The sequence below is a fragment of the Pleurodeles waltl genome, chromosome 2_2 (genome assembly GCF_031143425.1).
Source record: "Pleurodeles waltl isolate 20211129_DDA chromosome 2_2, aPleWal1.hap1.20221129, whole genome shotgun sequence".
NCBI classification, from domain to species: Eukaryota; Metazoa; Chordata; class Amphibia; order Caudata; family Salamandridae; genus Pleurodeles; species Pleurodeles waltl.
This window is the reverse complement of record NC_090439.1, coordinates 172,534,124-172,560,400: the sequence shown is the minus strand read 5'-3', so window position 1 is coordinate 172,560,400 and position 26,277 is coordinate 172,534,124. Positions and strand designations below refer to the sequence as shown.

The 26,277-nt window shown below is 43.6% G+C and overlaps 1 protein-coding gene across 1 annotated transcript in view; it reads left to right on the top strand.

Moving 5' to 3' along the window:
• The window catches only part of LOC138281273 (band 4.1-like protein 4B), a 721,652-nt gene that overhangs the window by 320,687 nt on the left and 374,688 nt on the right, over window positions 1–26,277 (top strand). The window contains exon 3 of the mRNA XM_069219592.1: window positions 20,898–20,940. Coding sequence (XP_069075693.1) covers window positions 20,898–20,940 — 43 coding nt within the window. The remainder of the gene's footprint in view (window positions 1–20,897; window positions 20,941–26,277) is intronic.

Sequence of the window (26,277 nt, the reverse complement as noted above, 5' to 3'; positions counted from 1 at the left end):
TCTGCCTGGGTCAAAATAGGTTTTCCTTCCTACTGGAAATATCCGGAGCAAATCCCCGATAATGCAAGGAAACTTGTTACTAAAAGATATTGGGAGAAAGTAAATGAAGACTCCTTGCATCAAAAAGGGGCGGGCAGGCTAACAATGGAATTTCTCCAACTTAAGCACGAGCCCTGGCCTGAGAATTTCTTGAACCTTCCCATGCCTCCGTACGCCCGTGCTTTATATCTCCAACTAAGATATGGTACACTGCCTATCAATGGTTTTACGGCTCACTGGTCCTCTAACATCGTTTCAAATGATAGATGTATCTCTTGCCAAAATCGTAAAGAAACAATAGAGCACATACGATTTTTTTGCCCTTCGTATAAGAGTCCCAGAGGGAGGTGGATCATTCCCCTCTGCAAAAATATGTCATTACATGATAGAGCAAGCGCCACCAGAATCTGTACATACGACACATCCTCCGTGGTAGCTATTACAGTTACCAAATTTTTAGCGGAGGCCTGGTACATCCGGCGTAGGCTTATTGTTTTAAAGGGCATGTGAGCCATCTTGACATTAGTCGACAGAAGGAGTCCCAGCTGTTATTTTTTAGTAGTATCAGTAGAAATTTCTTAGCAGGAACCTGTTGCCCCCTATATGAGGATTGATGATGACCAGGTCCTACGGGGAAACACTTGCACACATTGGTATGTTAGACAGAATTTTATATCCTAGTTTTTATCCTTTCTCTCTTAACATTTTAACCCATGTCTTATTTATTGTACTTTTTATCTACAATCAAATATCTAGTCTTGTTGATCTTATTCTAATACTATCCTGATTACTACTGTTTTTATACTGTTATTATTATTATTATTATTTTATTTTTATTTTTTTTTCTCCCCAAACAAACACTATTTATTATGTATGATTGTTATCTCTGTTATTTTAAATGGCCTAGATTTGTAGACCGAATGAACTCAAATAAAAAAAAAAAACTATAACTGCTGAATTTCTATGGTTTTGTGTGTAAACTCTGAACCAGCTATAATGTCCCTGTAACCTGTTTTTTTCAGTGAATTTCTACATTTTTTATGCTATTTGCTAACTATAACATTCCTTTAACATTTGTTCATTTAGTGAATATATATATTATATATATATATGTATGTATATATATATATATATATGGAAAATATACACCGCCTATTACACATTTTGTGATATACTGCTCCAATTCCACTCGTAATTCCAAATGTCTCCCACATTTTCACACAGAAATGTTGGCAGTTTTCAGTGTTAAAGTAAATAGATTTTCATTATTTCTAGGTTTCATATTTCCGGTGGGGCAGATAACTGCTCTTACCAGCCCTACCAGAATTAAAGTGTTCACTTGTAATAAGGGTATAAGAGGGTTACATGGTGGCTGACCTCCACAGTGCCCCGGGGGCTTGTCTTTATGACTGCTCCCCCTTCGAGTCTCGATAGTTTGCAAGTAACCTCCTCAATGAACATGGCTCTTAACGCCTTAATATCACAGCAGGATAGTGCATGGCTTGCAGAGCATACGCTGTTTCTAAACAAGCTTTCCAACCATTATGTCAGGGCATGAACACAGGCACTGTAATGCGCCGGGCAGCCTCCTTTCCCTAGGTGTTCACATTAAGACTTGTTAAGCACTGCCATGCTCCCCGATGGAACCTTCCACCGCTGACTGGGCTGCTTATCATTTCCAAGTCTAAAGCAGATGTAATTCACAAATAAAACAATGTCCAAATAGTCTTTACTCTTTCATACAGCATCCCTGTTGCAAATTACATCTGTTCTCCAGAAAGGCTAGGTTAAGAGAGTTACCAGTGTGTTATGAGCCATAGTGCAAGGAAGGAAACACCCTCTATGGCTTCTGTTTGAACTGTGAAATACAGCAATAATCCGGGTTCAGTGGGCCACTTGGCCCTCTGTGCCCTGGTGCCTCTGCACCTGCTGCACCAATGGAAGCCACACCTCTAGTTTATGCATTGTGTTTGAAAGTAAGGGTGGAGGATAAGCAATATGTGTTAGTGATAAAAAAAAAAATGATTTACAAGAACTGTTTTTTTACTGCAAATCTTATACTACTATTTCAATGTGAATACATAAAAAAAACATGTGTGCAGATGTAATGTAATATGTGTGTTTTAATTTGTGGGCAGGCATGGGGAACACCTAATTAAAAAAGTGTAGCCTTTTATCTTCTAAGGAAGAGACTAAGTACATTGAAAAACACCAAAAAGAATGCACCCATAAAGAAATACACTTACACAGAGATTCACAGCTCCACATACACACACAAACCATGATCACAGATACCTAACCACACAGTCGTACACACACACACACACACACACATACAAACAGAAAATAACACCCACAAGCAGATACTCAAATACAAAACACATAAACATACATACATAAGGAATGCACTCAGGCTAAAAGACAAATACACGTAGCCCAGCACACACCTCATTGACTCTGAAGACAATAGGTAATAGGAAGTCACTGACATGGTAGAGAACTACACCAGAAAGGGAATGAAGTAGAATTTCAAGTAATACGACTCTCTACAGCAGCATGTAGGATGGAGCCCTAACTTGGTCATGTACTCAAGGGGGATGGCGTTCACACTAGGGGGCTTATTTACAAGCCTCTTGTGCCTCTGGAGCGTCCCTTTTTAGACACAGGTCGCTGCATTGCCTCACACTGCATTGGGAAGGTGTGCCACGGGCGTTGCTGTGGGTGTTCCCACTCAATACCCATGGATTTTGACACTGCCCCAGATTTACAACATAAGAAGCGCCAAAAAAAGTACGCCTCACCAGAGCAGGTGTAATAAGGCGCAATGTTTACATTTCTCCTTGTTTTTTCCTCTTTCCAGGTGTGCTGCACGGGGCCACCCCAGTCAGGAGGGCCCAGCTTATGGTGACAGCGCTGGGCCATGGAGAGTGGGGGTTGGGGAGCGGCAGGCTCACCTGCCCCCACCCTGTTACAAAGTTATAGCCGATTGGCTGTGGTGATGTCGCAACCCCGGATGCACTGTTTGTGCTTCCAGGGTCTCGCACACGAATGACATCACAGGCGGGCCTTGAAAAGGCAGTTGCGCGCTGATGTCACAGAGCGGGGGGGTTGTCGGGGGGTGGAAGCGGAAGGGCTTCCCCTTCCATCCCTGCCTTCTGAGCACAGGAACTGGTGCCTTGGACGAGGTGACCTCGTCCAAGGCACACAACCGGTTAACATCCATCCTTGCATTAGAAATTATTGGGACTTCTCAACTTCTACCCTGCATTGAATTTGGTCTCTGTTGATACGCTCCTTGCATACCACCAACATTCCCCATAAACAGCTTAATCTGACTACCATGAGCAGCTTTCAACTGAGCAACCATTAACTTCTTCTTCTGCTTCATCTCTAGTTCATCACAACAATACTTTGCACATCTTAACCTCTCATCAACTGATTTATTCTGCCAACAAATCACGTTTTGCTATATCATCATGCCAATATCAGGTCTCAATCCTGTTACAAATCTCAACACAAAATGTCCTATCTCCTTGGGTTCAAGCGTTTCCTTTGCACTATACTTATTGAATGCCTGCAACAATCTGTCATAATAAGCATGAATCGGTTCTTTGGGTTCCTGAGTCGTTCTATCAATTTTGATCCAATCTGTATCTTGAGCTGGTACCTTTGACTTCAAAAATGTCATCACCTGCTGATACTTTTTAATCATCAACAGCGAAGAACCTCTCGTCACTAAACTTCATAGTGGTTCTGATTCAGGCCACTGAACAGACACCTTACTTTCCACCCAAAAGGCACTCGGAACCACAATGTTATGTTATATTATTGCGTTTTATATTGCGCCAAACTACCCAGAGGCTTTGTGGTGCTGAGAAGGACACTAGCCTCATAGCAAGCAGGAAAATACTGGATCACAAGGAATTAAAATGAAAAAAGCCAGGTTATAATGACTTTCTGAAATTCCAACTCCTGCCTAATCACCCGGATGTTGAGGGGAAGCGAGTTCCACAGTTTGGCTCCCTGGTATTTCAGCGATCTACCACCCCATCTTGCTTTTTTTTTTTACTTTGGGGAGCGCAACTAAGGCTTTGGAGGAAGATCTTAGAGCTCTAGTAGGGGCATAGAATTAAGCTAGAGTTTTCAATTGATGTGGGCCCCTATTATGTAGGGCTCTGTGGAAAAATGCACAAAGATTTAAACTTAACTCTTTTCCATACTGGCAGCCAATGCAGGGTGGTCAAAGCTTGCTTGGCTGATGTATGCTTTGGAATATTAAACAGTATCCGAGCAGCCACATTTTGTACTGTTTGCAATTTCTTAATCACATATTCCTGTGAGCCCAGAAAAAGACTATTACCATAGTCAAGCCTAGATAGAATAAGGGCCTGTACTGTAAGTCTTCTGGCCAGGGGGGGAAGCAAGCCCATAACCTTTCGTAGTAACCTTAATAATCCAAAACAGGAGGCGGAGAGCATCCTAGCTTGGTATTCTAGTGTTAGTTTGGAATCTAACCAAATTCCTTGGGCTTTAATATGATCTTTCGGAGGGGGTAAATGTTCCAACCGGATAGCCGGCAGAATATTATTCGCCGGGTTGGAAAGCTTTCCCAGGAACATTATGTCTGTCTTTTCTTTGTTGAGTTGGAGCCTGCTATCAGTCATCCAACTCGAGACAGCTTGCATGCAGGCTGGCAAAGAGAAGTTATCTGCAACCTTCGGGGAGAAAGACACCACCAACTGCGTGTCATCGGCATAGGATATCAGGGACAAACCAAAAGGTTCCACTAAATCTGCTAGTGGAGCCATGTAAATATTAAAAAGAGTTGGACTCAAAGATGAGCCCTGGGGTACCCCCCAGTGTGATCTAAACTGTTCCGACAAAAAGGAGCGATCTAAGACCTGGAAGGATCTATTTTGAAGAAAAGACTTCATCCATTTAAGTGCCTGGCCTTTAATTCCATCTTTTTCCATTCTTTGGAACAGGAGGCCATGGTTAACCGTATCAAATGCAGCACTTCAATCCAGCATTATGATAGCTGTTGCCAGTCTCGGATCCATCCGTTTTCTGGCCTCTTCTGTAACATCTATTGTAGCTGATTCAGTGCTATGGGCCGGTCTAAAGCCCATTTGCGTTTGATGCAGGATGTTATGATCTTCAAGAAAGCTGAAAATTTGAGTATTGACATGTTTGTCACTTATTTTTGCCATAGCTGGAAGAAGTGATATCGGCCTATAGTTCTTGAATTCGGCCCCATCTAGGTTAGGTTTGTTTAGCAGGGGTTTAACCACTGCATGCTTCCATTGTTCGGGAACACTGCCACTTTGTAAGGAGCTGTTCAAAAGATCCGTTATAACAGATGTTGTGGCAGGTGCTCCAAGAGTTAATATGTGAGGAGGAGTAGGATCTAGAGGTGAACCCGATTTCAGTTTGCCAAGAAGCAAGACAGTGCTTTCTTCCGATGGCTGAACTATTGTTACTATCACTAGTCTGCTCAAACATTGTCTCCTCTTCCCCTGGGAAGTTCTTATAGATATCCTCAATCTTCTGTAGGAAGAATGTGGACAAGTTGTTATTATGTTCCTCTGATGCTTCCGTTGCTTCAGGGCAGGTAGGAGAGTAAAGCATCTCCTTCAACACCCGAAAGATTTCTTTTGGGGATCCTGTTGCCTGTTCGATCTTATCCCCATAGTAGGCGGCTTGAGCTAGCCTTATATCTCCATGATAATGCCTGATTGCTTGTCTGTACTCTTCCCTATCTTCCTGTTTTAAGGATTTCCTCCATTTCCTCTCTAGACACCTACAATTCCTCTGCAGTATTGTCAGGTGTGGGGAAAACCACAAGGTTTTATCCCTTCTCCTGTGCCCAGAAAGATCCTTATAAGGAAGCAGAGTATCAAGACAACTGGTAATCCAGTCATTGAAAAGAGTGGTGTCCATATGGTTATCCCTCACATAGTCTTCTTTACGGTTCATTAAAAGTTTAATCCACTCTTCTGAATTGAGATTGTGCCATTTCCTTGCCCTTTTGCATGTAGGCTGTTGAAAGCCCGATCTCTGGGGTATATCCATTTTTTATATAATTAAAAAATGATCGGACCAAGTAAAGGGGAAGGGGACAGAGCGCTGAGCGAGGGAAGATTACTAAAGGCCAAATCAATAGTATGTCCTCTCTCCTGTGTAGGACCGCAAATTAGTTGGTTTAGTCCTAACGCTTCCAAATCGCTCAGCAGACGTTTGGATGCAGTGTGCTCTAGGTTGTCTACTTGTATATTAAAATCACCTAGCACTGTTAAATTTGGTTTCATTCAAATTAATTCTGCTACTTGATCTAGAAGGGAGTTCAGGAAATATTCATACGGCCCTGGTGGCCGGTACAATAGCACTCCCGTAAATGTAAAGGTGGGGTTAAAAGCTAAAGAGAAGCACATACCTTCGCACCCCGCTAATTCCAGTGGATAATAGCTAAAAAGAAAATCCTGTTTAAAAAATACTGCAATTCCCCCTCCCTTACCCTTCGCTCTGTCGAGTCTTGAAATGACATACCCTTTAGGTAGAGCTAGGGCAATATCCGGACCTGAACCCTCATGGAGCCAAGTCTCCGTAAGAAAGAGGGCAGCCGGTGACAAATCGCTTAATAAAAGATTTATGTCTAACTTGTGTGCAGGTAGCGAGCGGCAATTTATCAGTTGGAGAACTAAATGGTGGTTAAGGTGCTGTGTGTCTAAACCTCCAGGGTCTTGTGGGACCCATTTACAAGAGGGACAGGACCAAACACTATTCACTAGATTAGGGCATACCCGACAGCTGTCCCACGGGCCTTTTCTCAGGTCCCTCAGTTCCACTGAGGTATATGAACCTACCATTATCCTTAACATATAAAGGGGACTGGCCCCTGGGCCCGTCTAGGTGCGGACGGGCGCAGACGGGCTTGCCTTTGGCACGCTGGCGGCGCGCTGGTGGCACGCGTCCGCTGCGCGCCCGCCGGGTCTGAGCTATAAACGTCTGGGTTCCGATAAACTAGACCGGCAATAACCCAAAATGGCGGCCACCAATGGGCCGCCGGTTAGTGAGAAAAATGGCGGACCCGCTCACCTGTGAATAAAAGGTAAAAATCCCTAGAAATTCGAATAAAATAGGCTCCCCAAAAGAAACACCGGAGCCAGCCAATAAAAAGTTTCAAATCACTCAAAAAGATTAAAAATACAATCATAAGCAGCCCTCTTACATAGGCTGACAATCTCCCCCTCCTGATGAATCTTTGAAATCACACCAATGATTTAAAATGAATCCAGAAGCAGCCCTCTTTCTTTGGCTGACAATCTCCCCCCTCCGTTACCTCAATAATACACACAGTATTGCCTACTAGATTGTTTTGGCAGTCCGCTGCGCGCCCGCCGGGTCTGAGCTATAAACGTCTGGGTTCCGATCAACTAGACCGGCAATAACCCAAAATGGCGGCTACCAATGGGCTGCCGGTGAGTGGGAAAAATGGCAGACCCGATCACCTGTGAATAAAAGATACAAATCCCTAGAAATTCGAATAAAATTGGCTGTCCCAAAAGAACCACAGGAGCCAGCCAATAAAAAGTTTAAAATCACTCAAAAAGCTTAAAAATACAATCACAAGCAGCCCTCTAACATAGGGTGACAATCTCCCCCTCCTGATGAAACTTTGAAATCACACCAATGATTTAAAATGAATCCAGAAGCAGCCCTCTTTCTGTGGCTGAGAATCTCCCCCCTCCCTAACCTCAGTAATACACACAGTATTGCCTACTAGCTTGTTTTGGCAGTCCGCTGCGCGCCCGCCGGGTCTGAGCTATAAACGTCTGGGTTCCGATCAACTAGACCGGCAATAACCCAAAATGGCGGCCACCAATGGGCTGCCGGTGAGTGAGAAAAATGGCAGACCCGCTCACCTGTGAATAAAAGGTAAAAATCCCTAGAAATTCGAATAAAATTGGCTGCCCCAAGAGAAACACAGGAGCCAGCCAATAAAAAGTTTAAAATCACTCAAAAAGCTTACAAATACAATCACAAGCAGTCCTCTTACATAGGCTGACAATCTCCCCCTCCTGATGAAACTTTGAAATCACACCAATGATTTAAAATGAATCCAGAAGCAGCCCTCTTTCTTTGGCTGACAATCTCCCCCCTCCGTAACCTCAATAATACACACAGTATTGCCTACTAGCTTGTTTTGGCATGCCGGCATGTCAAACAGAGTGTTCAAATTGACCTACAACACCTGTGAAATTTTCACAAACCTCTAGACTTGCTTGTACTGGCTTTTCTCTCGGTTTTGGGAAGTCATTAGTGAATGATGCAAGATCGCTTCTTCTCCAAGGCACATGTACATAACCTCCACCAGTTGCTTCTCTTAATGGGAAATGTTTTCACACACACACACACACACACACTTTCTCTCTCTTTTTCTCCTGTGGGCTTCTTTGGCACTTTCTTTCTCACCATCGAGCTTCCTATTCGCCCAACTTATTCAATTTTCAGATATTGTTATCCCTGAATTTCTCATGTCGGTTATGTCCTTTTCATTAAAACATACACAATACCTCCTCTGTAAAGCTTTTTTCTTGTTCAAATCTATTTTGTGTCTCTGAGCTAATTCTTCTAGTTTGTCATAAACTTGTCCTGCACGTCTAGTAATGTCCTTACATATGAACACAAGTTCATTTTCCTGCTACGTATCTAATCGAGTCATCTCAAGATACCCACTAATCATCTCATCCAGTTCCAATTTTAATTTCCCCACATCTACCAAATTATCTCTCTCCGTGACTGAATGGTTCCCTGACTCAACTCTGTACTCGCACTTTACCCTGAAGGGGTATCACCATTTTAAAAATATTTTTTATTTAGAACACGCACAGCAGTAGTCACATAGTAGTCAATATAACAGTACGTTCCCTCTTTTTATTGGTTTTTGTTCATTCTTACAATTGTTTTTTTTACAGCTTTTTGACTCAGTAGTGCCACTTTTGCCACTCATAAAACAACCAGAGTTGGACAGGGCTTCGTTGTTGTCAGGCGTACATGTCACAGTCCATATGCTGTTATAACTTGCAGGTATTCATCGAGGGGTCATAAGTTCACAAGTTGATGTGTCACAACGAGATGTTTGTGTGGCTGAATATGAGGATGACTAACTAGGGGAAGGGAGAACTGAGGGGTAGGGGTGTCATGGAGCTCTGGGGTACAGCATTGAGGGAGCATGGTAGCAGCATCGGGGTGGAAGTGTACACATCTTTGCACGTGGGTTGAGTAGGAAACATCTACTGGCAGTGCCAACATCTAGGAGCATGGGGGAGGGGTGTTTAAAGTTCATGTCTGAGCGAGGTGCCATCTCCAGGGTGGCTCTAAATGGGTTGTGGGAGCAGCTAGTATGCCTGCTTCATGAGCAGGGGTCTGTAATTAATCAATGTCTTGGCAAAACCTCCAGGAGGTAAGGAAAACAGATCGGACTACAGGTGTCTGCCAGGTTTCTAAGGTGGTCTGGTGTCATCATGCGGGTGCTATTGAAAGTGGACTAACATTTTAGCACAGTGGTGAAATATTGGTTGCCTGCAGAGGCCGCGTATCTCCTCACTATGAAGCTCCTCTTCCTCAGCCACATCCCAGTTACATAAAATGCCAGTGCAGGTTGACATGGGAGGGTGGCTGATGTCAGAATAAAGTGAGTACGCAAAGCGGGAGCGGGCCTTATACCTTTTCTTCCATTTAAGTAAACATAGTGTGCTGGCCTCCCAAGTTTGGAGGTCTGGTATATCTGTAGCTTCATGTAGTGTGCTCTGAACTGAGGACCAATACTAGAGTAGGGAGGGGCAGAACTACAGCATGTAGCAAAGATTAGCTCCTAGGTTAAAGCAGTGCAGGTCGGTGAGCTGTGCTGTAGGGAAGTAACAGTTTAGGTACGATGGGGTGAGATATGCCCTACGCAGTAGGTAACATTGAATGTTCTTGAAGCTGGAGTTGCGTGAGACCCATTTTGGATGGGATAATGCTATCTCCCATTCCTTGTCCTGAAGTGGTCTCCCTATGTCTGACTCTCACTTTCGCCACAGGGCGTCCACGTGAGACTTGGTGAGTTTACAGATAGCTCTGTAGAGGCAGGTTATTAGGTGGGGGCACGCGCTCATAATGACGGTCGCGTGTATGATAGGATGTGTGGCAATTCAGGGTGAGTGTTGGAGCTGTGTTGCAAAGTTGTTGATATGTGAGAAATTGCCCAGCAGGCAGAGAGCCCTCAGCAGTGAGGGGAGGAGGTGGTTATGGGCCTACAGGTATCCCACTGTGTAGATGGAGCTTGACTTTTGGCTTCTCACCTGCTGCGCAAAGTTAAAAACCATGAAACCGAGGGAGGCCCACTAAGGGAATGTTGGGTGTGTAGCATGATTTCCCTGTTGAGAGCCTGTGCATACACTGCATGCAAGTCTGCACTGTCATCACCTGTAAGGGTTGGGGGAGGTGGGTAGTACCCTGGGAAAGAGCAAGTCACGCAGTTGGGCCGGGGTAAAGCTGCCACGAAAGTCAGTCACCTCCTCCATATATCACACAGCTGTCGAGCTCCATAGTCACTACAATTGAGCTGCCAGGAATAAAGCCTCGAAGGAGGGGACAACAAGGACACCTTTCTCAGCTGGGAGCTGTGAAACTCTAAGTGCCACCAGATGGTGATGGGCACCTCAGATCTAGGAGGTCTGCATTCTTTGCAGCGAGGGTGGGGTGGGGCTCTCTGGAGGTTTGTGAAATAGTACAGTAGTCTAGGTAGAATAATTATTTTTACAAGGGCTGTCCTCCCAATGGGGATGAGGGATTGCCAGAATGTCTGTTTGCAGATTTCAGCAAGGGCCCTGCGGAGGTTGCCCTCATAAAGATCAGATTGGGAATGATAGAGGCGTATCCCTAAATAATGGACCATTTCTTCACCCCATCGCAAAGACGTTCCCCCAAGGGTAATGCCACTTTGTGGGCATTTCCAGGTGTAGGGAGTATATAACTGACTTGGCTGCAATGACTCTCGGACTGGAGATCTCCACGAAGTTAGTAAATATGCCACATTGCGGGTCCAGGGGTTGACGTTCATCTTTAATGTAATTAAGTAGGTCGTCCGCGTAAAGGGAAACTGTGTAGACCGGATTCGTCAAGGGTATGTCCCACAACTGTCCCACTATTAGTAGGCAGATCGCCACTGGTTCCATCACCAGGGCAAACAGTTGAGGGTAGAGCGAGCAGCCATGTTTGGTGCCTCTTTGCACTGGGAAGGAGTCTGATAGCAGAGGGCCTAGGCACACATGGACGACGGGGCCGTATATAGCAGTCGAGTGTAGGCTAGTAAGATCCTCTGCCTGCCCATGCTGGTCAGCACCTGGAATAGGTAGTCCCAGGAGAGGGTGTTGAATGCCTTTTAAACATCCAGGACAAGGCAGGCTGCATGCGGAAAGACATTCTGGACCTGATCCTGCAAGTGAACCAAGCACCTGATGTTTTGTGACTTGATGCAAAGCCATTCTGGTCTTCAAGGACCAGTATTGGGCCGATCTGGGAATAGCGGTTCACTAGGATTTTCCCCAGGATTTTATAATTGGTTCCAAGTATTGCTGTGGTTCTTTAAGAGCCTAATTGGGTCGGGTCTTGGTCAGGTTGCAAAACTTGGACTAGTAGGGATTCATGAAGGGAGGGTGGAAGAACCCCTAGACGTAGAGCTTCCTTATATACCTGCAGGAGATGTGGTGCCAATTTGGGTGCAAATGTGGAGTGATATACCAAGGGGAGCCAATCGAGTCCCAAAGTTTTGTTGTGGGCGAGTTCTATAATGGCTTGGCGGATCTCCTGCACCATGCTAGGCGCACCCAGTGCTTCCCTGGTGGCGGGTGGAACACAATAGAGTTGAAGATCTGACAGAAAAGCAGGTGAGGTCTTGCAGAGGCATCTCAAGGGCCTTGTATACTGTCACATAATATGCTGTCAATTCACAGAGTATCGCCTCCTGTGTGCAGAGTGAGCCCCCTGAGGAAGACTGTATCTCTGTGATAGGGGAGCTGGTTGCAGATTGCTGGACCAGCTAGGCCAGCAGCCCTCTAGCTTTGTCACCCTCTTTGTGGGTCTGAGTGTGCTTTAAAGTTGAAGCGCCGTAGGCACTCCAGGGGAGATGTATGAGTTTCCCGTGCCTCTATGGGTTGAGGGAAAGACGCTGGGTCCCTGACGGTTGAGTTATCCAGGGTGGCAAGGTGGGTCTCCGTCTCTCTGATTTCGCACTCTGTGGTCCATCTCCATGATACAGATACCACAGGTCACTGTTTTAATAGCACAGGAAGTGGCCGAGTTATGGTTATCAATGAAGTAATTTTCATTGTGTGTGTCTAGCTTGTTGTGGAATGCAGTTTCTTCCACTGTGTCATGCTGGAGGCACCAAAGTAGGATTGGCGGGCAAGGGGGAAGCCATGCAAGGTCCACTGTATGGGCCGCATGATCCTCAGCCACCTTCCTGAAGGATTTCAGCATGCCTCACTGTTTGGAGGAGGGATTCTGAACAGAGGAAATGATCCAGTAGAACACAAAGTTGGTGAAGGCTGAAAAAAAGGAGTAGAGTCAAGCCATGGGGTGCAACGCACACCATTCATCTACTAGGGTCCAATGATCAAGTCATGCATTGAGGTCAGCTGCCATGTGGCTGGTGGGGAAGCGAGGGAGGGGTGGGTAGGGTCTATCCAGTGCTGTATTCAGCATGCTATTGTAGTTACCCCTACCACTAGGGCAGATATGTTTTGTGTGCCAAGTGAGCTGAAAGTTCCCATCAGAAGAGGTTCTGTTCTAAGTATGGTGCGTAGATGCTCCTCACCAGTATTAATCTACCATTCAGACAGCTCTCTAGAGGGACATAACTGCCTTCTCTGTCTACTGTGACACCCGTCTCCTGGAACGGAAGGCCAGGTCTCAGTCAGACTAAGGCCCCTCTGGCATATGCTGAGTATTTTGTTGCATGTAATGTCCTCGTGCAAGTGCTCCAACTCCTTGAGTGTGGTGTGCATTTCCTGAAGGCATACAACATTTGCCTTTTGGCACCTAACATAACAGTACACGGTATAACGTTTTCTCGCGGTGTGCATGCCCGCATGTTAAGCGTGAGGAACAGTACCCCTGTAGCAGGCATCATAGGAGTACCCATGGCTGGGGGGGTGCAGGGGATGGTGGGAGAGGCACGCAACCCTGGTTGCCTTAGTGGTATTGCCATGCTCGCATTTGGATAAGAGGTGCCTAGTGGACTCTGTTAAGGGGGCTGGGGAGGGGTCTAGGGATTGGAAGAGCATGGGCAGTTAACAACCAACTGGGAAAGTTCACCACAACAGGCTGAGTGCCCAAACTATTGTCATTAGACATCTCTGAGTCGTAGTAGTTGGGGGTGTGGTTCTGCGTAAGGGGTTGGATGTTCTGTACGTAGGCTCTATACTTAACATTGTGTAGGTGTGGATGACCGGGTATGATCAGTAGTGACTGGTGTTTGAGTGGGTGGGGGAGGATTGATTATCCCTGAAGGGGATAGCGTGGAGTCCTCTTATAAGTCCCAAATGCCATGAACATTACACAACACTGCATATATGGTAGGGTGAAAAGCAACAGTTCCGTTCTCATCAAAAAGACAGCATAAATCAGGAGACATTAATTTGGTTGGAGAGCGTCTTGGGTATCATCAGAGCTCGCTAACTCTTCGTCAGAGGAGAAGATATGTGGGCCTTTGTCTCCTTCAGTGGAGGCGGCTGTCCCACCCATCGTGCCCACTGCCTCCAGTGTACCTCTACGCTCCTTGATAATTTCTCTTGGTCTGGAGGTGTATGAGCAAGACTATGCAGTGTAGATGATCCTTTGGCTCTGTTCCCTCGATGGCACTGGTGGCACCTTGAGTCCAGGGGGTGCTCACGGCTCTGTGTTGTAGCATCAGGGTCCTGTCGATCCAGCCATTCTCAGACTTCTGCAGGGTCCTTAAAGAAGACACTTTTCTCATTGACGAGTGCTTTGAGGGGGGCGGAAATAAAAGAGAGTACTGTCGGCCCCTGTGCCTAAGGTGGTGCGTCACAGTCAGGAGTGATGTGCGCTGCTGCTGTACGCTTGGTTTGTAATCTGGGAAAAGCATGACAGTCTTGCTTCCATCCGCAGAGGGGTCGGCCTGCTGTGCTGCTCGCAGTATAATGTCCCGGTCACCAAAGGCCAACCTTGGTCTGTGGGGGAGACCCTGGAGGGTGGCAATGCGATGGGACCATGTGGCCTTCTCCAAGTTGTAAAAGGTGGTTTTCAAGGAAGATCAGGGGATCCTGGCCCTCTGCTCCCTCCTGAAGGCCCAGGATGCAGATGTTACTCCGCCGGAAGCGACCCTCTGCATCCTCTGTCCTGGCCTCCAATTGTTGTACTCTTACACAGAGGTCCTGAAGTACAGTGGTGTGTTCCATCACTTGTGGTTGTAAAGTTACCACTGTAATTCCCCCATCGGATACCTTAATCACTAATTTGCAGTGGTATTCTCGCAGGAAGGTGAACTCCGTAGTGAGCATTCCTAGCCGATCTCCACCGATATTCTGCAACTTTTAATGGTCAGTAATCCTTGAATCAGTTTGGCTGACATTTTCACAGGTCCAGAGGCATCTGGGGCTGGGGTCTCTGGGATGGTGGCTGGCAGAGGCCCTATTGACATTGTCACAGTCGCTACCCCAGATCTTAGGCAGGTCATTGTCTGAGATAGGGATGCCTATGGGAATTAACAGGGGAAATGCTACTTTTTTTACAACCCCTCCCTGTTCTCGGCCCCTGCTTGACACATCACCCTGAACCTTTCTGAGAATAATGCAACACTTTTTTGGGAAAGATATAAGCAAGTCAAAAAACGCTTTTTCTATGAAAACATGGTCCTAGCTATAACTACTCCCCATATTATGTATGTAGAAACAATTAAAATGCATCATATGATGAATGCGTATTGGGGGGATGGAGAATACTACAAGTCAATCTTCTCTTCCAGTAGCCAAGCCTATAGCCCATCTCCCAGCGAACACAGATAACAGTTCATTACATGGAAGCCCAGCACCACAGTACCGCTCATAGTAAGCCACAGCGCAGCTCGCAAGAAATATTCTTATCACATTCAGTACAGTTGGTAAAAACATTTTAAAAAAATACACAAAAAGCACAACAGGACTATGTATTATCACATCACAGCTCGAAGTCCTGCTAGAAATACAGCAGCACCATCACAAATACTCACAAAACTGGCAGTTTTGGCTGGCACTTAATACAACTGGCAACAAAGCAGCACCATTGCACCTTCTTTAACTACACCGCAGCATCACTAGCACAACAGTCCTCAGTGCAGCTGCTCATAGCACTATATAAACTGTGTTTACGACATGTTTTCTTTGCATAATTTAAGTATCTCAAATCATATGATTAACATTATTTAAACATTATTCTTCGATAATTCGACAGGGAAATCATATTACAATACTTCCGTGTGGTTTTGGTTAAAGTGTCGTTTACAATATTAAAAATAAAGCCTGTTCAAAATGTAATGGATTTCTCTGTAATTTTAAGCAATTTATACTCAGTTTCAAATTAAACTCACCAATGTCACTACTGGCATGTATAAATACCTATTGCACGTATTAATAGAAACCATAAGCTTACTCTTTATTTATACATCCATTGCTGTATATTTCCCCGTCATTGATATTGCCACTATCCTTCGTTAACCTCCATTCACATATTTAACATTCCTACAACTCACCACAATCCTGACCTCTCTGTTGACTCCACCTATTTACAACCTTAGATCTTTTCTCTACATCTAGTTTCGACCACCTCTGCCTACAGGATACCTTTAAAGAAATAATGTAGTCTTTAGCTCTCTAGTGCGTCATTTTCAATTCAAATACTATCAGGATTCTCCACATAAAAATACGTATCTCAGCATTTTCTTTAACAAATCAATGAATTAAACCCCTATCTATAATACCTTAGATACTTACATCACTTGCAGGAGATTACCAAATGTGCACCCCCACAGCTATCACGAATATACACATTATTTAACAAAATTACACATTCTTCTGCGCACATCTTCATTGTGTACTCTTATGAAGCATTTCATTCACTTAACTGATTGTGCACCCTAAAATGCATATTACACCCTTCATATATTTACTTAATATCATTTTATTGTTAAACACTGTTTTGGACTCGTACTGAATTGAACAATTGAAAACCTGCATTGGTGGGATGGTTCCAGCATAGGTACTCATTTGCTGTTCCACCCCAAGGAGGGGAAGGTCAGTAGTGTGAAGGGGTGGTGGTTGCAGTGCATGAGAAAGTATGCAGACTTATACCAAAAGGGAACCTCTACAGAACGAACCAGGGTGCCCAAAGGAGAATGAAGAGGGCATCGGAGAGGCACCATGTAAATGGGCCAGGACTAATAAACAGTGCCTGGGGGAGAATACAAAGGTGCAGCAGATGGGGTGCCCATCAGTTTACTAGCTATGAACAGGGACAATTACTAGGGCTCGAATGAGTTGGATGGTGGTGTGACAGTAAGCCTGACAGAGCAGTAGCCAGGAGACAGGTGCATTATGGAAATGTATTGGGGAGAAAAAAAACAAGGAATGATGATGGGCCTGCCACCACTCTGGAGGAGGAATGGGGAAGGCAAGGAGCAGCAAACATTGCTGTAGCCTCCATAACACGCATCAGAATGGGAGAAATAGTGAACAGCTCTGCTTGAGAATAGAGAAAGAAGAGAGACTCTATGCGAGCCATCCCTTAAAAGGGTAGTTGAGGGCCACCTGCAAATGCTAAATGATAAGTTCACAGAAGAAAGGCATGAAAGGTCTTCAGTCACTACCTTGTCTAGGATGCCAAATAGTAGTCCTTGGGAGCCTGTGTTGTGCCTTCAGCAGGGCTGTTTATTTTCTCTATCCTGATGCACGTTCTAAAATGATTGTTCACAGAGTAGAAAAAGATACATACACCAAACATATCTCAAGGGGAAGTGATAGGACTCTAGGAGAACAGCAAGGGTTTGGGAAGAGTTCAGAGAAAGCTCAGGATTTATCATCACTGCTTAAGGGGTGAAGAGTGGATGTAGAATTTGAGATAAACCAAGGGGGAAAGGAAGACATAGAGGGGGTTAGACAATGGCAACCAAATAGTTCAGAGTAGACCAGCAGATACGTTTTTCTTCATTTGCAAGGTCTCATGCACACCACGTTTCACATACTGGATTGCTTCCCTGCACCTGTCCAGTTTGGACAAGTTTTAAAATTATGACTTTTCAGTCCTTCTCGTAATAGATCATCCACAGTCCAGATGATCACCGATCAGTAGTTAGTTTGCCATGTTTTGTTGCCCTTATAGATATATCCCCTATCACCAATTGTATATACTTGCGTCAATGCTTTTTGTTATTGTTTTTGTACGTGCTCACACCAGCACTTTTTCGAGTCCTGTGGCATTTAGCACAATGTAAACCAATAAAAAAACTTCTATATGTAAGGAAAAAGATGTTTTTTAGAGGGGCAGAACTTTTGCATCCAGTCTGTCTGCAGGATAGTTTAGCTTATGACTTTCATACTGTAATTTACATGGTTGCCTTGTCTATCGTTAGTTGTTGAAAGCCATGGCATACATCAGTAAGAGACTCAATTGAGCCCTGTTCCAAATCAAATACCAATTGTGTAGTGTGTTCAGATTGTTCTTCTGTTTAAAAATCATCTTCCCATGGTGGTTTCTGTGAGTGAGGGCAAACCCTTGTGTTTGAATGCACCAAATTAAAACCTAGGCAGACATCTAGGGGGCTAGAATAGGTGGTGTACCAGAATAACACGTAAAGCATGCATTATGGCTCTAATTGGGAAATAATAGTAAATTGATAGTCTTTCTAGAGTGCCAAAAATACAAGCACGTGCTCTGTGTCTGCTATGTTGAGAAATTGGTTTACTTTTTAGGTCTAGTGAAGAGAAGATCTAGAGAACCTCATGCTTTCCAAAAAATACACAGTAAAATACATATTTATATACCTATATGGGAGATTTCGCTGAATCCTTTTATAATCCATTGATATATTCATGTGTCATTAACGCTTTGATTCTGCGCACTACAGCATACAGCATGAGGAGTGAGTCGTTTGACTTCAGACATTGAGACTCTTCACTGTTAACAACTTCATTATATTTGAGCACATGCACATTAGCACCTACAGTATTTTCCACTTCAGCACCCTTACTCATAGGACAATCGGTGCTTTGAGTTCATTTTTTAAAATGTATTTTTGTGACCGTTTGCAATAATGCACACTTTTTCTATATGGTGCCATTTTAAGCTCCTAATACTTTTATACTTTGAACGAGTATTGTATATTTTCACCGTAGATAAATAAATAAAACATAACAGGCTTGCCAAGATCAGACCTATTGGCTTTTAACAGTGCTGTTTAATGCAATTATTGCTACCCTAGAAGGATGAGCACTGCTTTTATTTATTAATAATCAAGGAACCTCCATAGGTTCCACGACCTCTGAGCTGAAGATCTTTAACCTCCTTTTCACCGTATGGTGTTCCTCTTCACCCCGTCAACCTTAAAGTTTTAAAGTGTTAAAATGCCAGATTGTGGGTTTTTTCAAAAGATGATACAAAAATATAGAAGATTCATTATCGAAAATTCATCAAGCAAATCTATAAAATCATTATCAGATGATTATTTTAATGTGAAAATAATTCTTCCGATTCACTCATATGGCTCCTTCAACCCATTTGGATTTGAAACTTTGTTCTGATCCCAAAGTTTACACTTTTTATTTTTAGATTGAGATTAAACTGGTATTGACCAGTCTATATTGTGCTGGTAGAGGTCACGATTTCAGCTTTAAAGATTAAGTGCTACTACCTCTCTGGAATCCTTGCATGTATTAATATATATTATTATTTCAAATGTAGCACTGGTAACAGTACCTGAATAGAAACGCCCTTCATAAATTAGAAAAATTTGAGTACTTTGGTGCATCACATAACTTCAGGGCAGTTGGAGGCAAAGGTATACCTAACAACTGTGGAACAGGTGAAATGGCACAGAGCCTGTAGTAGGAGAAGCCCTCAGTGAATAGGGGCAGTTTGCTTGCTGTCTTGAGGTTCACTGACATTCTTCCTTTGCCACTGGTTGGATGTGGAAGGTGGGGGTCCTTGCACAAACATAAAGGTATACAGAGAGAGTTCAAGTCTCAATGTGAGGCCTAGCAAAAGCATTTCACTAATGTCTCTTGGTTCTTTGTGTTCAGAGCAAGAATGCTTCTGTGTCTTTCAAGGTGTATTAAGTAATTGTGGAATGATGGTAGCCTGGTTTGATCTCCATGCTTTGTTATACATAGTTCTGCTGTATGGTTTGGAAAGTATGTGCTGCTTGCAGGCTTTGCAGAGTGAGTAGATTGTATATACTACCCCTTACTACATAATACTGCTCAGCACATGGTGTTGTCGATGAGGGTCCACCGAGATCATTTCCAACAGAGAGAACAACATTTATCAGATTAAAAAACACTTCAGTCTGTTGAGAATATTATATGTGAGCACAGATGATACAAGACATTCTCTAAAGCAATTGGTTTTGTACGATGGTGTAAGAGAAACATCAGTTTTAAACTGTTATGTTACATCAATTTAAGCATCAGACAACCACTAGCGACCTGGCTTAGTGACTAAAATAACTACCAAGCACCCTTTTTGGTAGATAGTTCACTGGCCATGAAAGACAACAACATGGTATAGTTACACGGATATCTCACTCTTTACTGTGTAATTATGACATTATTGGTATTTTAGCCATAATGAGCGTTCATGAATATCAAATAGCGCAAGTGGTGGGAAGGTTTTTTGTTAGGGTGCAGCTATCGATAATGCATCAGGTGCTGTGGTGCTGCGGCCAAGGGGCTTTGAGGGGTCCATTGCACTTTAGTGTCTGTTTTTTTGGTTAACTATGAAACCAAGGGATGGGGCCGTACTTTTCTTTCTTGTGTCAATGGCACCCCCTGCTGCATCAGACTGGTAGTCTGATTTTTTTTTCTTAAAATGGGGCCACCTGTCGCTTGCTGTTCATTAAAGTTTGAATCTCCAGTTGAGCCGTCTGTGATCAGAAACGAGTTCTATATCCTGTGAAATGTCTCTGTCCAGTCATGGTGTTGCTTGGGCGCGTGGCCATTTCAAAGACAATCGTTGCTTATAATTTCTGCAAGGTAGCTGGTCCTCAGCAGACCTAGGGAACTGAGTGCCACTGTATCTTTTCCTGTTAAATTACAAAGTGAAGAGAAACGTGAACCTAGTGCGATAAAGCGTGTCAGATGATATACAGGTCTTTAGACCAAAGTAAAGCACGTCGGACTGTCGCAAATTATAATTAACACAAGGGAGCGTCATAACAGCTACATTTTCATAAGTTAACTTCAGTTCATTGAAATTCTTTAGGCGGGTTGTTAACTACTTTATAAAAGTGCTCAGGCTGGCCGAAAAAGCGCGGTTTTATGAGATTGCAAACTGTCACATTAGAAGGGCCCAGGCAGCTCCAGCTCATCTGTCTATAAATCACACTCCTGCAGTGTCTGTCCACAGAGGAGTTTCAATGCTGGCAGATTTCAATCTCCGAAAGGGAAGCATAACCTTTCTTTTCTCCCAAGTAAGAAGCACAGGGTTTATGTTCCGGTGAGATATTGTAAAGAATTTCCCGTAGAAAAATAAGTGGCTCGCGAATATCTTTAACCTTGAACAGAATTTCAAACACTAACATGATTGTTTTTTTTTTGTTTGTTTTTTAGCATTGGCTGGATTTTGCAAAGCCCATAAAAAAGCAAATAAAAAGTAAGTATTATGAACCTCAGTTATTTATTTTGGTAATTTAGGCATTTTTTTTTAATTTTAAGGTTTAAAGTTTGGTTGGGCAATCATTTTGTGAGTTAAACTTATGTCTTGGTCACCTTACTAAATAAAGCACTAAAGATATTGCAAATAAGAAACTAAACATCTGGTCGCCAGGCCCGGTTCCAGGAATTCATATCTGGATGGGCCAAGGGTGCATTTGGGTGGGCCAACGTGTGCCCAAATTTCCGACAGTTCTGGAGGTAGCCTACTACCTGGGCTCTGGTGCCACTGCACCTGCTGCATCATCGGCAGTTAAACCCCTGGCTCCTCTTCCCCAACACACACCTCTCCACTGCAGCTTGCCTGAGACATGAGCTAAGGTCTCGACCGGGCTGTTTTCTTTTTACAGCATGCTCAGAGTTTTGTCTCAGGCTGTAGAAAAATAGGGAAAATCCTCTAAAGGTGGTGTTTTATACCCCATCAGTACACAAGTAAAACAGCTATGAAAATAATGCACTTTAAAATGTATTCTGGAGATTTCTCGTTGACCCCTGACTGATAAATAATGTAAACAAACATGAAAAATATCACATTTACCGGCATGGAGAAAGCACTTTACATTTGCTTTCTCTGGGGCCTCTTTTGCTGCTACTGGGAGGGCCAAAGGTCAAGTTTGGGTGGGCCTGGCCCACCCGCCGCTACAACCGGGCATGCTGGTCACTCTACATACATCAGAACATACTAGGAAGCAGGCAGACAGGCACTCTGCTCAGGGCCGGCTTTTGGGTGGTGCGAGCGGTGCGGCCGCACCGGACACTGACATCAAGGGGGGGGGTGCTGTGTTTAGCAATAACATCCGAAACCTACGATTTAAAAGCACCTGCTGGAAAGTTCCTTGTGCGTGGAGCCTTCAGAAAACAATTAAAATGTCAAGATACCTCTTGTGATTAATGTCCCTGCTAGGGAGAGAGATGGGAGTTTTTCCTAGCTGCAGCTTTGACTCAACTTAAAGTAGCATAGAGGGTTAATATGCCTGCTGCAAAAAAACAGAACTATGGAGCATAAAAAAAGTAGCTACCACTTTTCTTGCACCCCTTAGTGCCCCCTAACGCCACCATGTGTGCGTCATATTGAAAATACGGCGCACCATGGCAGTAGTTAGGGGACTAGCAGTAGAATTTTTTATGCTAGTCCAGCGCTTTGCAGTATTAGCATAAAAAATTATTGATGCTAATCCTGCAAAGCACCCAGAGGCCCATTGTAACCAATGGAAGCCTCCTTTTAATGCCTGCTCGGAGCAGGCGTTAAAAGTGCTGGAAAAAAATGAAAGGGATGCCCCCTTTGAATATATTATGCCTGGTGCAGGCATAATGTAGCGCAAAGGGTTACAAAGTGGCACAATGCATGCATTGCACCACTTTGTAAATATGGTGCAGCATTTTTGGCCTTCGAACACCACATTAGCATTAAAAAATTACACGAATGTGGCGTTAGGATCACACTAGGGGCTCTTAGAAAAAAGTGGCGCTGCACACAGTGCTGCACCACTTTTCTTGTGCCCCTTAGCCCCCCCAACACCACCATGTGTGCGTCATATTCAAAATATGGTGCACCATGGCGGTAGTTAGGGGACTAGCGTCAGAATTTTTTTATCTAGTCCAGCGCTTTGCAGGATTAGCATAAGAAATGTTGATACTACTGTAATCCTGCAAAGCACCCAGAGGCCCATTGTAACCAACGGAAGCCTCCTTTTAATGCCTGCTGTGAGCAGGCGTTAAAAGTGCTGGAAATAAATGACGCAAAGAAATCTGTCCGATTTCTTTGCACCATTTTTTGGGCCACCCTAACGGGGGTAATGCCACCTTTGGATATATTATGCCTGGCACAGGCATAATGTAGCGCAAAGGGTTACAAAGTGGTGCAATGCATGCATTGCGCCACTTTGTAATTATGGCACAGCATATCTGGGCTTCTAACGCCACATTAGCATAAAAAAATGACGCTAATGTGGCATTAGAATGGCGCTTGGGGCTCTTAAACATGCCCCTATATTTTATGTGGATAGCTGAGTGGATTAGTAAAGCCAGTCTTTACAAGTGCTTTAAAACACAGGAATGTATATGAAAGGAGAGCGATGGAGAGATGAGGAGCACATTTGCTAGGTGGTAGTGCGTGAAACCGAGGAGGAGGTCATGGGGTGGAGGCGCCAAAATAAACTTTCGTACAGTACGCCACCAGTCGTAAAGCAGGCCCTTCAGTCCCGCTTCTTTAATCCGGATTTGCTCCAAGGATCCACATGGGTATGATGGTAGGAGCCCCTCGAGTGGCATTCACTTGTAGAAATGTAATGCACTACTCCCCTGCTCTCATGTAAGTGGTAGGCTGTGTAGTACAACAGTTTGCAAGGCTGACACTGGCACTTAGTTCCCCTCTCTGTGATTTTCATTCTCCCTTCTTCAAGCAAGACTTAAGGGGATATGCTGCATTTTAGGTGAATGTCGCTGCATCTTTTGTGGGTTATGGGGCACAAGCAGCTCTGTACTTACCCCAGCTCTGGCGACACCACCCGAGTGCACATCGAGTTAGAGCAGTTGTGGAAAGGAAAAGCTAATCGCGCACAGCCAGAAGTTTTTTTTTTTTGCATGCACTGAAGAAGGCTTATGCTCGTGCGCAAATGTATTTTTCCTAATTGCACTTGTGCTCATGGTGGAAAGTATCTCAAGGAATCGGCCAGTGGTTTGTTAGAGAGATGCTGTAATAATTAGACTAATTCAAAACGAAGCATAGAAAAGACTGGCAGGATGGCCCTGTGAATTAAGCTCTCCTTGCTGAGGTATGCGGTGATCTGCAAGCAGTTACACTTCTGGCACGGCTCACTCAACCTTCAGTTCTTCGGAGGTTGGCACATTGACTACCGTTAACGTGGGTAGTACGGGCCTTGTGATAGTCAGTGGTGAAACAGTGGACTCGCAATATGAAGCGTTGTATACAAACAGGTTATTAGTTTTGGTGTTGCGATTGTTATTATTAGGCTTGTTTGTTGCTCACTGGTAGTCCATAGCCATCTGGAATCCAAGTGCAGTGTAACCCGTAGCCAGAAGGATTTTGCGCACAGGAACTTTGTTGGCCTAAATCAAAAAGCTGAAAAGACAAGTTACCCAATGCAGATTGCAGCTAGCAAAACGTCACAATATGACGAAGTTGTAAGATGTGCCATGGGGCCAGGTGGCAGCAGTAGTACTCAGTTGAGGCGTTTATTAAAATAGTGTACTATTTGAAAACATTTGGACAATTAGCTTTTGGTATCCGTATAGTAATCTTGTTGCGAAGTATGCAGCATCGGTTTGTAAATGCAACTCAGGGGTCAAGGAAATGATAAATCAAATCTTTCATTATGAAATTCTTGAATATTATACTATACTATACTAGCAGCAGAGATGCAAGCCCTAAAATGATGTGAAGGGGCACCATGGTCTATACGCCTGAAATTGCAACAATTCAAGCCAATCATCGTCTAAAAATTACACTACTTAAATCAAGCTCACTCTTGATACCCTCCCAAAATTAAGTTTGGGAGTCACTTTTCTATACATACAAGTGGAAATGACTGCACATTTATAAACAATAGCTGTTTGAAAATATGAATAGACAGCCTTAAATGTTGGAATATATATAATATGTTTGTTCCTCGAGCAGCAGTCAGTTAGCTAATAAGTTGTTACAGCAAAAAAAATACAGTACCTCTGAACTAGACCATAAAACTACAGAATTAGGAAAGATTTTACAAAATATATTTTTAACACTAGTTGCAGAGATGGAAACGAGAAAGCACATTTAACATGTGCAGTGTGCAGCACATGAGAAACGGATTTGAGGCGTTATGTCAACTTTAAAATAATTCATTAAGAAAATACAGCTCGTTATCTGTGTCTCTTCTGTGTTAATTTAGCACACAATTTTAGCTCACACTCGTAAGAAACCACCAATGTGAACAAATGGCTATAAATATATGTTCTGCAGGAAAGGCAGTTTTCTTCAGCAGTGACTAGTTAACAATTTAGAACAATTCACATGTGGAATACACCTAAGAGCATTTGAAAAAGCGGTGCCACCATATGCAGTATTCACTGTTTGGTTTTCTTTTTTAACTTCAAAAGACACATACCACCCCTGTTAACTTATTTATGATTGCTATATAGTGATACTTTTAATGTCTAGACTATCAGTGTGTTTTACATTTACCAGAAACATTTGATTGGTGTCTCACAAATCTGTTGAAACATAAAAATTTCAGAAGAGAATCGAACATTCTCAAAAATACAGTGCATGTTTGAAAGCAGTGAAGATTGAGGGGGCAATCAGAGAGGGTGATTATCTGAGATAAGGATACAAATGTATTCTTCGTCTGCTATCGAACAGTGGATAGAACGAATCTAAATGTTGAAGTGAGCATTGAATGAAGGGATTTACATTTTTTTCTAGACCATGTGTTCCAGCCGTATTAAAATTTATGAGAATGAGTTTCAAATTGAGGGACCAGGCCCATAAATATATTTTTTTCACAGCAGAGTGGAATTTAAATCTGTTTCATTTCAATTTGCCTGATGTTTTTGGTGCCTCTGGGTATGCTTTCTGTGGAACGGACCTCTGCTGAAAGGGCTTTGAAAGTGAGGCAGTCAAGGTTGAACGAAATTCTTGTCTCCATGAGTAGCCAATGAAAATGTTCTTAAACTGATGTTATAAGGATATACAGTCTGGTAGCTATTTGGATTTTGAAATTAATTTCTTCCTTGCTTCTAGTATGCTTCGCTGAACTGAAAACCAAAATTACCCCTGCAAAGTTGTTCAACTCGTCCCCACACTGCAGGAGGCCATGACTAGAAAAACAAGAATAGGTCCATGGCTGTATGATTGGGTTATGGAAGCCACCCTACTTTGAAAGCACTCCCAAATTCTGGGGCACATTTGAAAAGCACGAGTGGCACAATACCCAGTCTGGCACGGCTAGTAAGGGACTTACAAGCAGTACTTGCATACGGCTCTGTAGGGCCAGCTGTCACAAAGCACTCGTCTTTTGACTTCCTGAAGTAATGCAGCCGTAAGCATAATTTATAGTATTGATGCTTATGTGGACATCGGAATTCCACCAAGGAGACGACGATATTTCAGAACCTTTTGACTGACCCAGAGTCACTTGAGAAAGTTTTTAAGACAGTAGTACACCGAGGGTTTCTTGAAACTAGTGAATGCCCTTGGTCATCTTGCATCCCTGTGTTGTTTTTTTACCGGTTTGAACCCCTCCTCCCCCAAACACCCTCCCGCTGCCATGTTTTTTAA